This window comes from Eptatretus burgeri, chromosome 18, assembly GCF_056783735.1.
Source record: "Eptatretus burgeri isolate ZD-2024b chromosome 18, Ebu_testis_v1, whole genome shotgun sequence".
Lineage (NCBI taxonomy): Eukaryota > Metazoa > Chordata > Myxini > Myxiniformes > Myxinidae > Eptatretus > Eptatretus burgeri.
Genome location: NC_140978.1, coordinates 26217410 through 26233500, shown reverse-complemented (window position 1 = coordinate 26233500; position 16091 = coordinate 26217410). Strand labels below are relative to the sequence as shown.

At 43.6% G+C, this 16091-nt stretch overlaps 1 protein-coding gene across 2 annotated transcripts in view; it reads right to left on the bottom strand.

Moving 5' to 3' along the window:
* Nucleotides 1–16091, bottom strand: part of LOC147008773 (caM kinase-like vesicle-associated protein) — a 173505-nt gene that overhangs the window by 45745 nt on the left and 111669 nt on the right. For both annotated transcript variants that reach the window (XM_085863505.1, XM_085863504.1), the window contains 3 exons: nt 14092–14212; nt 12926–13001; nt 12360–12493 (listed from right to left, as the gene is read on the bottom strand). In XM_085863505.1, the coding sequence (XP_085719631.1) occupies nt 12360–12493; nt 12926–13001; nt 14092–14212 (331 nt within the window). The remainder of the gene's footprint in view (nt 1–12359; nt 12494–12925; nt 13002–14091; nt 14213–16091) is intronic.

Sequence of the window (16091 nt, the reverse complement as noted above, 5' to 3'; positions counted from 1 at the left end):
ACACACACACACACACACGTGTGTGTGTGTGTATATGTATCTATATGTGTGTGTGTGTGTATATGTGTGTGTGTGTATATATGTATCTATATGTATGTGTGTGTGTGTGTGTGTGTGTGTGTGTGTGTGTGTGTGTGTGTGTGTGTGTATATATATGTATATATATATATATATATGTATATATATATATATATATATATATATATATATGTATGTATACACTTGTAAAGGTGCCAGTCTTCGACGGGCGTCACTGGCAACATATGGTAAAAGACAGAGAGCATGAATGTATTTTAAACAGTATATTATATCATTTTTATCCATTGATTATAATCATTCAGGTTTTCCCCTTCGACTGTCCCGCAGTAGCTCCACTTCGATGACATTACCACGTCGTTTAGTGACTACACAACGTGTACCATTCGCTAGTTCCGGAGGATCCATAGAGCGCATTAAAATTACAGGGCACCCTACTTTTAAGTGATCCAAAAGGCTGGATCAGTTTCGTCTACATATTCATATGTTGTAGAATTTAGCTGATTCTGAAACTGTTAACAGCATGTCGATCGGATGGTTCTGTGATTTTCTACGGCAGTAAACAGAAGTACGACTTAAGCCTGTACGCCACTATGCGGAGACCCGAGATTTTTATGTGCACGTGCTCAATCCCGCACCCACCCGGAAAAGACCCAAGTACACTGTCAGTACTCACCTCCACACTAAAAGGATGATCATGATTTTGAGTTTAACCGTAACTGATCGGGCGATACTTTGTTGGCAGTTGGTCCGGCTGGGCAGCGGGTATCGGTCGATGAAAATTTAAAACGGCAACCATGTATAAAAAAGCAAAGAAATACTTTCTACTTATTCAGAAAGTCATGGTTTGTGAAGAAACTATGGCACATGGAAAGTGCAAATTCGTCAGCTTTCTCCCCAAATGGAGCGTGATTCTATGGACCCAAATGGAGACTCAACTGTTTTCTCCCCAAATGGAGCGTGATTCTGTGAGCCGAACTCATCTTGGTGGTCCGCTAAAAAATGGGAAACATTTTTATTTCTTTTTTTGTGCAATAATTCCTCCCATTTTGCAAATGGAGAACATGAACTGTTTAACTACCATAATCATCAAAACGAATTTTGAGGGGCCTCTTAAGGAAGACAATAATATCATTACTATATATGTCAAAGCTTGTTTCATTTCATGCAGTAACAAAAATCTGATGGTGGAACAAAAAAGGGGCGAGCCGAAATATTAATATAGGTTTAACTACCATAATCATAAAAACGAATTTTGAGGGGCCTCTTCAGGAAGACAATAATATCATTACTATATATGTCAAAGCTTGTTTCATTTCATGCAGTAACAAAAATCTGATGGTGGAACAAAAAAAGGGGCATGCCAAAATATTAATATATTAATAATATATATATATAAGAAGAAGATGTGTACATACATTATATATACATATAAACACACACATATACATATATATATATATATATATATATATATATATATATATATATATATATATATATATATATATATATATATATATATATATATATATATTGTTTCGAATCTGGAAACCATGCGCACTCAACATTCAGGTCCCAAAATTAGTTATGCCGGTAAGTACGTGTGTCATCAGATCCCCTTCCTTTTGTCTAATGGGAGAATCAAAAACGTGCATTGTGACGTCTTTAGTTAGGTTATTATATCCAACGAGCCATCGAATAAACCATCCCATCTGCATGAGCCATCCCCATCACGATCCACGACTCACCCGCTGTCTACAAGCACTCTGGCTTGCCAGGGCAGGGTCTTGCAGCCGTTCCTTGCCACTCCCACCAACGCTCCTTCCACAAACATTTTAACTCTTGCACCAACGCAACATGGATACTGTTACTCTTCGAGAGTGGAGCCACGTGGAGAATGCGGAGCCACGTGGAGAATGCGGGGCCACGAACGGAGCCACGGCTCCGCCCCGGAGGGTGCGGCCGTGGGCCAATGAGGGATGGACAGCGAGATGATTCTAGCCAAGGCCCCTCCCCGTGTGGGAGGAGATATATATATCTCGGAGACTCAGAGGGTTGTCGTTGTCATTGTGGTTGTCGTTGGCGCTGGTGGTGTCTGAGAGCAGAGCAGTGTGAGAGCAGAGCAGTGCGAGAGCTGTGTGTGTTTCATGAGGGAGGCGGATAAAGATCCCCGAGCATGCTCTGAGAAGAAGTACTGGAGTTCTGGAGTGGTCACATTCATCACGGTGGTTGTTACGGGGAGAGGAGTTCTGTGGACCCCGACCATTCACCACCCGAGCTCCGCCATGAACCACGAGTCAACCATGTGCGACTGGGACCAGGCCAACGTCCATTGGCAGGTGCGGCAGCACGGAGTACTCCCTTTCTCCAACGGTCAGGTACCCATCCGTCTCTCTCTCATCGGCTGGAGGGTCCAATAAAGAACTCTGGGGTTTATTTTCTTTTTGTGAGTGGGCCCGTCTATAAGTAGAATTGTTTAAGTGTTTATTTCATCATTGTAAATTCTGCATTGCATATTCACGATAAGTCTGACCTGTGTCTTTATTTTACTGTAAATAAATTATTAGAAATGTTCCCAACTTGTTTCCGTCCTTTCTTTATTTGGTCCAGCATGGTCCGGGTCTGAGTTCAGATGGGGTTTCATCCCCGATAATCCGTTAATCCTAGTCGGCACATGCTTTGGCAGTTTCCGCTCGGCTGCAACCGAGCCGGAGTTGGTAATCGGTAGTTGGAACTCGACCGCAGTCGGTGGAGTGACCCGGTTCGAGAAAGACGTGACGAGGGCGTGAATCCAGGTAACCAAGACTGCGTGGTTACTTAGGTATATTGGATCTAGACAATTAATCCTACGCCATGCGGTTAAGATATTGGCGTTTCACGGTTGATTAATCGACCCGCCGGCTTCGGAGTTATCCGGAGCGACGGCTTATATTTCCGGGGAGACTGGTGGGAGACGGCGTAAACTTCCCCACCTAGCGGTCGTTCTTGCCACCGACCCCTGGCCCACAATAAATTGGTAATCAGGAGTGCGATTCGAACTCCACGCCTCCAGAGAAATTTACGGGACTTGGACCAGATGTGTGCTTGACAACCTCCCCCTTCCCTCCAAATTAAGAGCAGTTAAATTTTGTTTAATTCTCAGTACGGACCATGATAGGCTGGAACAGGTGGGTTCGGGATTAACGTTGGAGGAACCCATGGCTCAGGACAACACCGTTCAGAGAGATCTTTCCCTGCAACCGACAACGCAATAGCTTATGGAGGAAACGAGACTTATAATGGAAATGAGGAGTGATATGCAAAGAACGAATGTGAATATGAAAGAAATGAGAGGTGAAATGAAAAACATGGGAAGAGACTTGCACACAAGCTGGAAGGCAGGGCTGGCAGAGGTAAAGGGCGAAATGCAGGCCATGGATTGGAAAATGGCGCCTGCACGTGGAGGAACGACCGTGTCAAGGGGGAGTGTGGAGGTTGTTCGGACCACGATGACGACGGGTGAGGTCGAGGCGACGAGTGACGTTGCGATAATTGGGGGAGAGACCGGTAAACTCGGACAGGGGATAACGGAAATGAAAAAAGAAACACAGGAATTAGAAGAAGTGAACGAGTGACACAAAAATAAAGAGGAGCACACACAAGTGGAGCTGGTAGGGGACATTGGGGTTGAGCTTGGGGAATGTGTCGAGACCCAATGCGGGGGTCGGATTAACCTCCCACAGGAACGAGGGGAGACGGTATGCTCCCTCGAGGCAGGCCGTGACGAGGTGAGTCTGGTAAGGCTGTACGAGGTTTAGCGGGTGCATGGTGCGAATGAGCACATGCCGAGCTTAGGGGGTATAGAAACCCTTGGATCTTTTGGGCTAACACGAGCCTCCAATGTGAATGTCCCAGAGTGTGTGTTAAAATGTGTGCAGACTGCGAATAATATGGCATGGTTGAATGCACAAGACGGTGTAGGACATGGACCGACCCATACGGGAGACGTGGGTCATGTAACGGAAGGGAACGGCGAGCCTAATGGGCCGCACGGAATTGTTTTGGAAACCGCGCCAGCTCCGCGGGACGCTGCGTGCGAGGTCCGTTCCGTGTTTTGCGGGCGGCCCAAGCGCGCAACCATCACGTGGACGGTTAAATGGCGATGAAGTGAATGGTGTGAATTTGGAAAGCACGTGACCCCATGTGACCACGTGCACGGAGGCGGATGTGACACACGGAGCGAGTCTCGGGGACCACACAGCCAGTTCCGTCTGCGTGGCAAGCTTCGCAGAGTGGTTCATGTGCGAGTGACGTCGTCGGCGGGGATCGCGCGGCACGAAGGCCACGTGAATAGAGCACGCTGGCTCACATGGTGGTTGGCTCGGAGGCGAGCATGAAATGCGATCGACGGGGCGACGTTACACTCGGATGTATCGGCAATACGGAGGGGCCGAGCGAGTCGTAAACCGCCACTCTGGCGAAGCAAGGTTCGGAGGGCCTTGCTCCGAGTACACGATGCCCGGCCGGGATGTAGTGAACATCCTCGTGATTGGGCAAAGGAGCATTAGTTAATGAGAAGGGTTTAGCGATAGACAGACCGGCCTCATGGGGCATGAGTAGTCTTCCATGGGGCCTGGTGGGACGAGTTAGTGGGAAATTTAGTTTAGAATTTAGAAATGGATGGGAGACATGGAACGTGTAGTGGGGACGTAGCTTAGCGATATAATTAAATGGAACGTGCATTAGGATAAGGGATGACGGGGGGGGGGGGCACGAGCTAGTTCGGGGACATAGCTAGCAGAGTGTCAGTGTTGGTGTGAATTGAAGAGAAGAAAGAAACATAATGAATGAATGAGGGTCAGCAGGCCAAGTGTGAGTGGAGTGAATGTGGAATGCATGGTGCGAATGAATGATTGGGGGGAGGAGTGAATCCCACCCAAGGGAACCCAGGGTTAGTATAATGTTAGTTAGTGGGTTAGTTAAATTAACCAATCGGATGTCGTTTTGTTGTTGGTGTGAACGAAGGCGCGAAACCTTTTTGATGGGTGCAGGAGTTTATTGACCGGCTGGGAGCGTGGCTGGTCAAATGTGCGCACTGAGTGTAGGGCCCCCTGGGCACCGGAGAAGTCAGCCAGAGTGGGCGATAGGTATATATATATATATATATATATATATATATATATATATATATATATATATATATATATATATATATATATATATATATATATATATATATATATATATATATATATATATATATATATATATGTACAATATATATGTATATATGTGTACAATATATATATATATGTGTACACATATATATATATATACATATATAGATGTGTACATATATACACATATATATGCATACATATTTAGATATATACAATATATATATATATATATATATATATATATATATATATATATATATATATATATATACATATAAACAATATATATATATATATATATAGATAAATACATATACATATACATATATAGATATATACATATATACATATATACATATACATATATAGATATATACATATACATATTTAGATATATACATACACATATTCATACATATATGTATACACACACATATTCATACATATATGTACACACACACACACACACACACACACACACACACACACACACACACACACACACACACACACACACCAATAATCTTGTAAACCCTTCGGGATGAGACTGATAAATGAACTGGCTGCCTTCATTTGAGCATGAACCAACATGCACCAAACTACATTCAACTGGTTGTAGCATGACTCACAATCTCCCCACCGGATTTGAAAGACATTGATAATATACTTATTCAGTTATTTAATGCAAACTCCTGTATATGGGTGGGCGTGTTGTGTTGTAACGAGTGCCTGACCCATCAATACAAGAAAGGGCAATAAAAAAATTTCCCCAAGGGTGACGATATGTCACCCGGTGGTTTCAGAATTAGGAGACCATGGAGACTAGGAAACCATCAAAAAAACATTGCGTGGACCCTAAACCACACTTCTGTGGTTTGGCATCCAGATTACAACACAAGAAGCACCCCCGTAAACGGGAGACAGATGAATGCATGAACAGACACCACGGCTTGCAATATTAGTATGATTATTAGAATGATGGAAGTGTGTGGCTGGTGGCCTTTCCAAAGAGAGAGAGGGAACCATTGCGAAGAGCCCATCAATGTTGAAGTTCATCCTCCAGACTAGTTTTTCATCTCTTCCAGCGAAAATAAAAACAGGAAGCAACTTGAAGGGCACTCGGTAGATCACATACCTGATCCATGAGAACATACCGGGCCCAATACATTTTTGAAATATCATGCTATATGTCGTTTTTGGGCCTATCTCTCAATGGTGAAGAATCACTTTTAAAATTATAGTCGTCGGATCCGGATCTTCAACAAAATATAATCAGTTCATCCTTGTCACACACCGAACCGGTCCACACAATTTCGTCTGTCCATAAGTTTTTGAGATATCCTGCACACAGACAGACAAACAGACAGACAGACAAACAGACAGAAAGGGGTGAAAACATATCCTCCAACACCTTCAGTCGCGGAAGTAATGAAACAGCCCATCTGTGGCAGGAGTGGAGCTCTCTGATCACCACATATATAATACATATGACACGAGTTGCTTTGTCTGATGCTTGGTGTACAACTTTTACATCAAAGAGTGGTCCTTTGGAGCAGCTTGAGTTTTTTGCTCAAAGACAAAAGCCACAAACAATTCACAGAAACAACAATAACGTCCGCCATGGGAAGAGTCTGCACCAATTTTGAACCATTACCGGAGGGAAATTAAAGCGGCACAGGACAAAACAAAGCATGTAGATAATTCCCACTTTATCCACACAAAAAGAATGTGCCAGACGCTCTGCTCAAATGACGTAACAACTTTCCTAACTCAAAAGAGCAGCACTCTATTAATATCACACCCACGCTGGCTCACTGACACTCATCGCACTCCGAGTAGCCCCTTCGTGTGCACGGATCTCAAACAACCGACAGCCCTTGCAAGCCAGGATGCCAGACATGCCCAAGCAAAAAAAAAAAAACACAAAAAACAAGACACTCCTTTCGTCATTGGTTAGTTTTCCTCTATTAACAATAGTTTATCTTCTTATGACCGATGTAAAATAATTGATCCTAAGAATCTGTGAATAAGACGTTTACACATCATCACTTTCACGTGTCGAATCTTTTGTGAGTCCTATGCTCATTAAATTAGAGTCGAGATTTAACTCTCAGTTGACTTCGTGTTGTTCAAGAATAACAAATCAATAGATCTGCTTAATACGTAAAACAGGTTTCCGACTGGTAACCTGTGAATGCAACTTGAAGATTCGGATCCGATTGATGAGCGACAAAACCCGTGGTTAGAATCTCTCGCAACTGAAAGGGAATGAAGCAAGTGACACACTTGTGCATATGAGAGTCCAAAGAGTTCACGATTTAGCTTGACCGAGTACAAAGGACACATTTTGCTTTTTCTTGGAATTACTGCAAAGTGTGTTTGATGTAAGAACCCTCCTGAGTTGTGCTGCATCAAACCCGAGGCAAGCGGTGTTCGAATGTGACTGTTGTGCTGATAATGTTTGCTCCCTGGCAACATAAGCAAACAGCACACAGTTGAAAACGTAAGAAGAAGAACACATAGCAGTTGATGCCATGGTGTCCTTCGTGAAGAGTATGCGAGCTGTCGTCAGTATCCTGAACAAATTCCAAATTCTGCCCAAACCTTAGTTGAATGTCAGGCCTGGCCACATGTGCATCTTGAAAGACCCGAGCCAAGTTTCCCCTGGCCAACCCCAAAATAACGTGGGAACTAGAACGGGCACTCATAGAGCGCACACCTTCGCCGCCACTACTTTTTTTGTTCTTGGTATGAGTGTGGGGAACTGGTTTCATATGAATGGTCTTATGACACAAACCACATATCAATAATGTCATGACCCCCCCCCCCGACTTTCGGGGGCTACGGACTTAACAACAATCAACTCACGTCGTTTTGGCGAGTCTTCACTCGCAAGCTCGGTGAATACAACGTTTCAACAAGAGAAGGTAATCTCGTTTGATGCTGGTTTCATGCAAATCGAATAAGAATTGACTGAGTTATGCCGAAAACCGCATATTTTTCAAGGGCGTGACCCCCCCCCCTGACATTTTACCCCAACCGGTGACATGTGTTATGACGTCATTGTGTCACAAGATTGGGCATTAAATTCTGAACATTTTGGTGCTGGGTTCATGTAAAGCAGACAAGAATTGACCGCGTTATGACAAAAACCGCATATTTTTCAAGGTCGTGACCCCCCTGACCTTTGACCCCAAACCGGTAACAAGAGTATGGGCGTCATTGTGTCATATTACATATCACAAGATGAGGCGTTGAATTCTGAACATTTTGGCATTAGTTGCATGCAAATTGAATAAAAATTGACCGTGTTATCGTAAAAAGACGATTTTGACCTTTTCGTGACCTTGACCTTGACCTTTGACCCGAATGATCCCAAAATCTAATCGAATGCTTCCTGGCTAATAACCAATCATCCCACCAAATTCATGCAATTCGGTTTAATACTTCTTGAGTTATACGAATGACAAGATTACAAATAAATAAATAAATACACGCCGACCAAAACATAACCTTTCGCAGAATGCGAAGGTAATAATTGTAGCCATTAAAGAAGGAGGAGAAGTGTAAAGTTCTGTTCTTAATGAGCTTTCATTTCTCTGTGCAAGGGATGCAATGTTAATATGCCATATGGAAACAAAAGTGCATTGGAATGCTGTTCATTGCTTTTGATACAAGGACATCTGAATACAACCGATCGATGCCAATCACGTGCCTCACCCAAGATGGCAGATGAAACCAATACATCTCAATTATTGACCCAACGGTGGTTGCAACTGGAATAGCAAAAAAATAATTTCCTGAGTAGTTTGGAACAGATTCACTATTAAGCACGAGACTTCATGATGATTGGCCAATCATGGTGAAACTGGTAGTCCAGTTGACTTGGGGCATCTTGTGTGTGGCGGTTTTTGTCTGGCTGTTGAAACTTCCTCTGCTCATACATTCTGAATCTCACTCTTCAACCCTTACGTAAATCTTTGGGTTTGATCAAATTCTAAGAGAATTTCATTTTTCTTTTATGACCTTTTAAACCTTTCACACCATGAAGCAACTTTACAATGCGATTACTAAACACAAGAAAGAGCCAATAATATGTTTGTAAAGTACTGGACTCGGTAACATAATGGTTCGTGGGTCCGCTCTGAATCTAGGAGGTTGGCGGTTTGAACCCAAGCTGAGTCATCCCAAAGTTTTTTTAAAAAACATGGTACGTGCTGCTTCCTTAATTCATGCTCAGCAATTGGAGGATAGAATGTGGAGAAACGCCATGGGTTGGCATTAATGGGGAGGAGGCGAATTATCCTGAATTTCCCCGCTGAGTACAGAGAGAGAGAGAGAGAGAAAGAGAAAGAGAAAGAGAAAGAGAGAGAGAGAGAGAGAGAGAGAGAGAGAGAGAGAGAGAGAGAGAGAGAGAGAGAGAGAGAGAGAGAGAGAGAGAGAGAGAGAGAGAGAGAGAGAGAGAGAGAGAGAGAGAGAGAGAGAGAGAGAGAGAGAGAGAGAGAGAGAGAGAGAGAGAGAGAGAGAGAGAGAGAGAGAGAGAGAGAGAGAGAGAGAGAGAGAGAGAGAGAGAGAGAGAGAGAGAGAGAGAGAGAGAGAGAGAGAGAGAGAGAGAGAGAGAGAGAGAGAGAGAGAGAGAGAGAGAGAGAGAGAGAGAGAGAGAGAGAGAGAGAGAGAGAGAGAGAGAGAGAGAGAGAGAGAGAGAGAGAGAGAGAGAGAGAGAGAGAGAGAGAGAGAGAGAGAGAGAGAGAGAGAGAGAGAGAGAGAGAGAGAGAGAGAGAGAGAGAGAGAGAGAGAGAGAGAGAGAGAGACGCTTGGAAGCACAGAGAAGATAGATGGACACCGTGCATGCGTCCCGTACTTGAGTCAGTCACTCAATGATACACGAATCCTCCGCGTACAGGACGTCCACTAACCAGTGAGGGCGGTTTCACACTGGCGCCATATAGACATCGTTAAATACATTCCCTATGGTTGTTATAATTGTAAATAATATAAGAGGTTGAAGCCTCTATTAGGAAACCAAGGAGTTTCCAACAATATGCCGTACGTGTATAGTAAAATTACGAAAATAAAATCAAACAAAAACGACTCAAAAATACATTAGCCTATTTATTAGTGTTTCTCGCAGAACCCCTAGCGACCTCTTGCGGAACCCTTGGGTTCCGGGGAACCCCGGTTGAGAAACACTGGTCTAGACTAGTCCGATAAATCCGTCCGACTAGTCCGATAAATCCGTCGTCCGTCCGACTAGTCCGATAAATCCGTCGTCCGTCCGACTAGTCCGATAAATCCGTCGTCCGTCCGACTAGTCCGATAAATCCGTCGTCCGTCCGACTCGGCCGATAAATCCGTCGTCCGTCTGACTAGTCCGATAAATCCGTCATCCGTCTGACTAGGCTGATAAATCCGTCTTCTGTCCGACTAGTCCGATAAATCCATCGTCCGTCCGACTAGGCCGATAAATCCGCCGTCCGTCCGACTCGGCCGATAAATTCGTTGTCCGTCCGAATAGTCCGATAAATCCGTCGTCCGTCCGACTAGTCCGATAAATCCGTCGTCCGTCCGACTCGGCCGATAAATCCGTCGTCCGTCTGACTAGTCCGATAAATCCGTCATCCGTCCGACTAGGCTGATAAATCCGTCTTCTGTCCGACTAGTCCGATAAATCCATCGTCCGTCCGACTAGGCCGATAAATCCGCCGTCCGTCCGACTAGGCCGATAAATCCGCCGTCCGTCCGACTCGGCCGATAAATCCGCCGTCCATCCGACTCGGCCGATAAATTCGTTGTCCGTCCGACTAGTCCGATAAATCCGTTGTCCGTCCGACTAGTCCGATAAATCCGTCATCTGTCCGACTAGTCCGATAAATCCGTCGTCCGTCCGACTCGGCCGATAAATCCGTCGTCCGTCCGACTCGGCCGATAAATCCGTCGTCCGTCCGACTAGTCCGATAAATCCGTCATCCGTCCGACTAGTCCGATAAATCCGTCGTCCGTCCGACTAGGCCGATAAATCCGTCGTCCGTCCGACTAGGCCGATAAATCCGTCGTCCGTCCGACTAGGCCGATAAATCTGATGTGATGTAGCTTTTATTTATTATTCTCTTTTTTTCATTGTTTTCTACAGGCGCTACATGATGACAGTAGGAATAAAATAAATAAAATTGCAACAGAACGTCAGATTTATCGGACTACTCGAGACAATTGTGTCACAGGGTGTGTTCTGCACACAGGTTTTCATCGTATCCGAACAGCGAGATTGCTTCGTTTTATGCGCGGAGAGATACGGCCGATAACATGGGCGGCCTTGTTTGTGATTAATTCGCCGCGGAGAAACATGTCCGCTGCGCTGTTCACGTCACCTCACTAAAATATTTCTGATATCGAGTAGTATGCAAGTCGAATTTAAATTATTGAATTACGAATAGGATTTAGTGTAACCAGTTATTATTTCTGAGTCTTCCTTCGATGTCCTCCCGATCATAATGAACGCCGGGAATTTCATCGCCAGTTTCCTCTGCTTGTCCTGCTTCGGGCTCGAACTGCTAAGGCCGTATTTCATTTCCAGCTGCCTGAACTTCACCTCCCGTGACTACGTTATCAGACAATACTCCATGTGATTCAGACCAAAATCCTTCATTTCTCTCACACTCACTGTCGTTACCAGACAAATCAAAGCCCATGTCATCCATTATTCAAAACCAAATGTTCGATTTTTTTAAAGCAGAAATGAACGAAGTGTTTGAGTCGACCAATCGAATGTGGAAACACACAGAAAGCCAATAGAATCATGTAGACCACCCACCCGAGTAATTAACGTGCAGCCTTTGTCAAACTGTAGTTGACGTCATGTGGGTTACGCCCCTTTCAGGAGAATTTTTAGGGGTGCTCCCGAAGACGTTTGTTTTTCTAATTTTACATTTTACAGAATGAGTATTGTGAAAAAAACATTGTCAGATCTGAAATCACGATGAAAAACTCCTATAGGACATATATAAATGAAATTTATGTGCTTTGGCATGTCAGGGGACCTTTAAATTGGCGTCATCAAAGAGGCAGTCATCCCCTCATTGCCTACCTGAATTAAAGGTTGAATTCCGGTTTACTGGTATGATTTTCATGACAATGATGTGAAATGAAGATAATAGGCCATGATACCTGCATCCGAGATCTCGTCCCAGTACGGCGAATCAAACTCATAGTTTCCAGCAAGGATTTGCCGGTAGAGGCTCTTGTCATGGTTGGTATGGTCATCAGCACATTCCACATAAAATGGAGGGTTTCCCGACAGCCTGAAATCAGCATGATGGTGACGCCCGATGCAAACTCCCTCACATTAAAATAATAACTTACACAAATGCCGAGAATAAATAGGTGGCAAAATAAAAGGAAAGTTTGCTCTTTAATTTTTACACGTGAGAACAAATTCCATTTCAAGGGTTCCTTTGCCAGCTTATACAAATGTTCACATAGCTTTGCTACCCCTGCAGTGAATGAGGTCAAATGTTAAATTTCATCAATCCCAGCTCGGTGTGGTCATAAAGAGCTTGGCTTCTTTCATCTTTTCCCCACATTATTAGGTTTAGGATAATGCACAACATTGTAGTTTTACACCCAACTTTGTATTCATCTGATCTGCCATTTTTTTCGATATCCTCCTCCAGCAAATGCCAATTAGGACCGACAATATGCACTGTATATGGTGTACGCCAATTCGGACTTACAAGATGTACATGATCACCCCGACAGCCCAGCAGTCCACAGGTCGTCCATACTTCTTCTTTGCCACCACCTCTGGAGCTGAAAAAAGCAACCTTCACAGCTTGTTGGAAGACCCTTCTGCAATCACCGATTTACAGGTAAATTTAACACCAAGAGCCATTCACGTGTCTCTGAAGCTTTCCTCCTTTCCCGTTATATATAAATTCCTCATTTCAATTGTGCACTCAATGTGGACAAAAAAAATTGCGTGGTGTTATTTCCATTCAACAAGGCTGCTCTCATGTGGTTCTCACATATGGTTGAATCATTACATAATATAAATCAAATGTTAAAGTATAAATAGCTTGGAGCATGTGAAAATGGCACAGAAATGAATAAATTATGACAGCAACAACAAGAACAGCACTAGACATAGCGCATGCCTTTGCTTGGCTGAACAATTTACGTTTTGTATCCCACCGAAAGGCCGGATCTGGATCTGGACCTCCAAAAATCGAATTGGCTTCTTCTTGTCACCTACTCAACTCATCCACCAAGTTTCGTCCGAATCCGTCCACCGCTTTTTGAGATATCATGCTATACTGTATATCGTTTTTGGCCCAATCTCTCAATGGTGAGGAATGACTTGAAAGATTAAAAACAGCTCGTATCCAGATCCGGATCGGATAGTCACCAAAATTGGAGCGATTCTTCCTTGTCACACAACCAACTCATCCACCAAGTTTCGTCTGAATCCATTCATATTTCTTTGAGATATCATGTCGTATATCATTTTTAGCCCCGTCACTCAATGGTGAAGAATCACTTCAAAAAATTATTCGATCTGGATCTTCACCAAAATCTAATCATTTCGTCCTTGTCACAAACCCAACCTGTCCACCAAGTTTCGTCGGAATCCGTTCTCAACTTTTTGAGATATCCTGTTCAGACAGACAGACAGACAGGGGTGAAAACATAACCTCCGCCCATCTTTGGTGTCAGAGGTAATAATTGAGAAACAAAACGTGATTCATTCCTTTTGTGATAATCCTCTTCTAAACACTTCATGTTGTCATTTTTAAGACTAAAATTGTGTTTTGTAAAACCTTCGTTGTGTCTGAAGGTCATAATCCCCCCAAAAAAAAATCAGAGAGGAAGAGAAGAAAAAAAAACAATGCAAGACTCTAACCTAGGTACTCAGGTGTGCCGCAAGGCTCACGGATACGTCGTCCTTCCATCTTGGCAAGGTGAAAGTCTGTGAGCACAATATTTGTATCCCCGTTGCGCGTGTGGTACATCAGTGTCTCCAGCTGAACAAAGAACACACACACACACACACACACACACACACACACACACACACACACACACACACACACACACACACACACACACACACACACACACACACACACACACACAAAATTGGTCTCGACCTCTTACAGGAAGAGAAAATTCATTGAGAGCACAATCTTTGGGGCACTTTATAAAATGAAAGAATGCACCAAATACAGTGAAGATTTAAGAGATGGTGAAAATGTCCATTTGAAAAAACTTGGGAAGAATTTATGAAAGAAAATTCCACTTGATTTAAAAATATGGTCAAACTCAACCAGAACATCTGAAATTAAAAAATGAATTTTGTAGGAGTTTCCATAACTCAAGTCGAAGTCGTAAGTTTAAATGAAGGTCCAGATAAAGCAGATTCTCAAGATGGAGATGAGTTGTGAATTCACGGTATGGAATTATTGCGAAGTTCTTTCCACATGGATCTATAAACCAGCTTCGGAGATGTAATAGTTCGAGAATCCACTCCGAGTCTGCGAGGTCAGTGGTTCAAACTCTGGCCGAGTCATACCAAAGACTGTAAGTACGGTACATGCTGCGTCCTTGCTTGATGCTCAGCATTTAAAAAGGATATAGCATGGACAAACAACCACAGGTTGGTAATAATAGCACAGGCTTTGATGGGCTGAATGACCTCCTCCTGTGTTAAAGTTCCTTGTAAAGAAACATTATATATATATATATATATATATATATATATATATATATATATATATATATATATATATATATATATATATATATATATATATATATATATATAACGTATACAACTATACATAGATATTGCTGCATACCCAGGCTCGCGGGGATACAACGAGGGAGAGGCTGTCCCTTGTTTCTCCCCAGACTCATCGAGAATCGCAGGCTGTCGCACATGAATAAGCAGATTTAGGGAGTGTAACTTGCTGGCCATGCTAAGGTGGAGACCATGCTGGACCAATGGAGGAAAAGACAAAAACGATCTGGGCACATTTATAACATCACATTTATATAAACAAAGCAAGGAAAGATATGTGGCACAGGAATGGGATTTATTCACAAATGTACAGCAGGGGAAAGCAAGGAATTTGTGGGTGCAGCAAAAGAAATGCAATCTTCACAAAAGAAGAAACAGTGCAGAGTTACCCCGAATAAGCTTAGACAATCTTAACTTATGCTATGACAAGCGCCGCATAGCGCCGTGTCTCTCTCTGTGTCTCTCTCTCTGTGTCTCTCTCTCTGTGTCTCTCTCTCTGTGTCTCTCTCTCTGTGTCTCTCTCTCTGTGTCTCTCTCTCTCTGTCTCTCTCTCTCTCTGTCTCTCTCTCTCTCTCTCTCTGTCTCTCTCTCTCTCTCTCTCTGTCTCTCTCTCTCTCTCTCTGTCTCTCTGTCTCTCTCTGTCTCTCTCTCTCTCTCTCTCTCTCTGTCTCTCTCTGTCTCTGTCTCTCTCTCTCTCTCTCTCTCTCTCTCTCTCTCTCTCTCTCTCTCTCTCTCTCTCTCTCTCTCTCTCTCTCTCTCTCTCTCTCTCTCTCTCTCTCTCTCTCTCTCTCTCTCTCTCTCACACACACACACACACACACACACACACACACACACACACACACACACACACACACACACACACACACACACACACACACACACACACACACACACACACACACACACACACACACACACACACACACACACGGAAAATTAGAGATAGCCCAGAGAGATAAGAGGTAGTTCAGGATTAGAGACCTCTTGATACATGGTGCAGTCGGCGGACCAGCGCAACCCAAACGCTGAGGAAGGGGGAAGAGAGAGAGGAAAACTGAAGGTGTTTATGGTGTGGGAGCGAGAAGTGTGAGTGTAGTGCA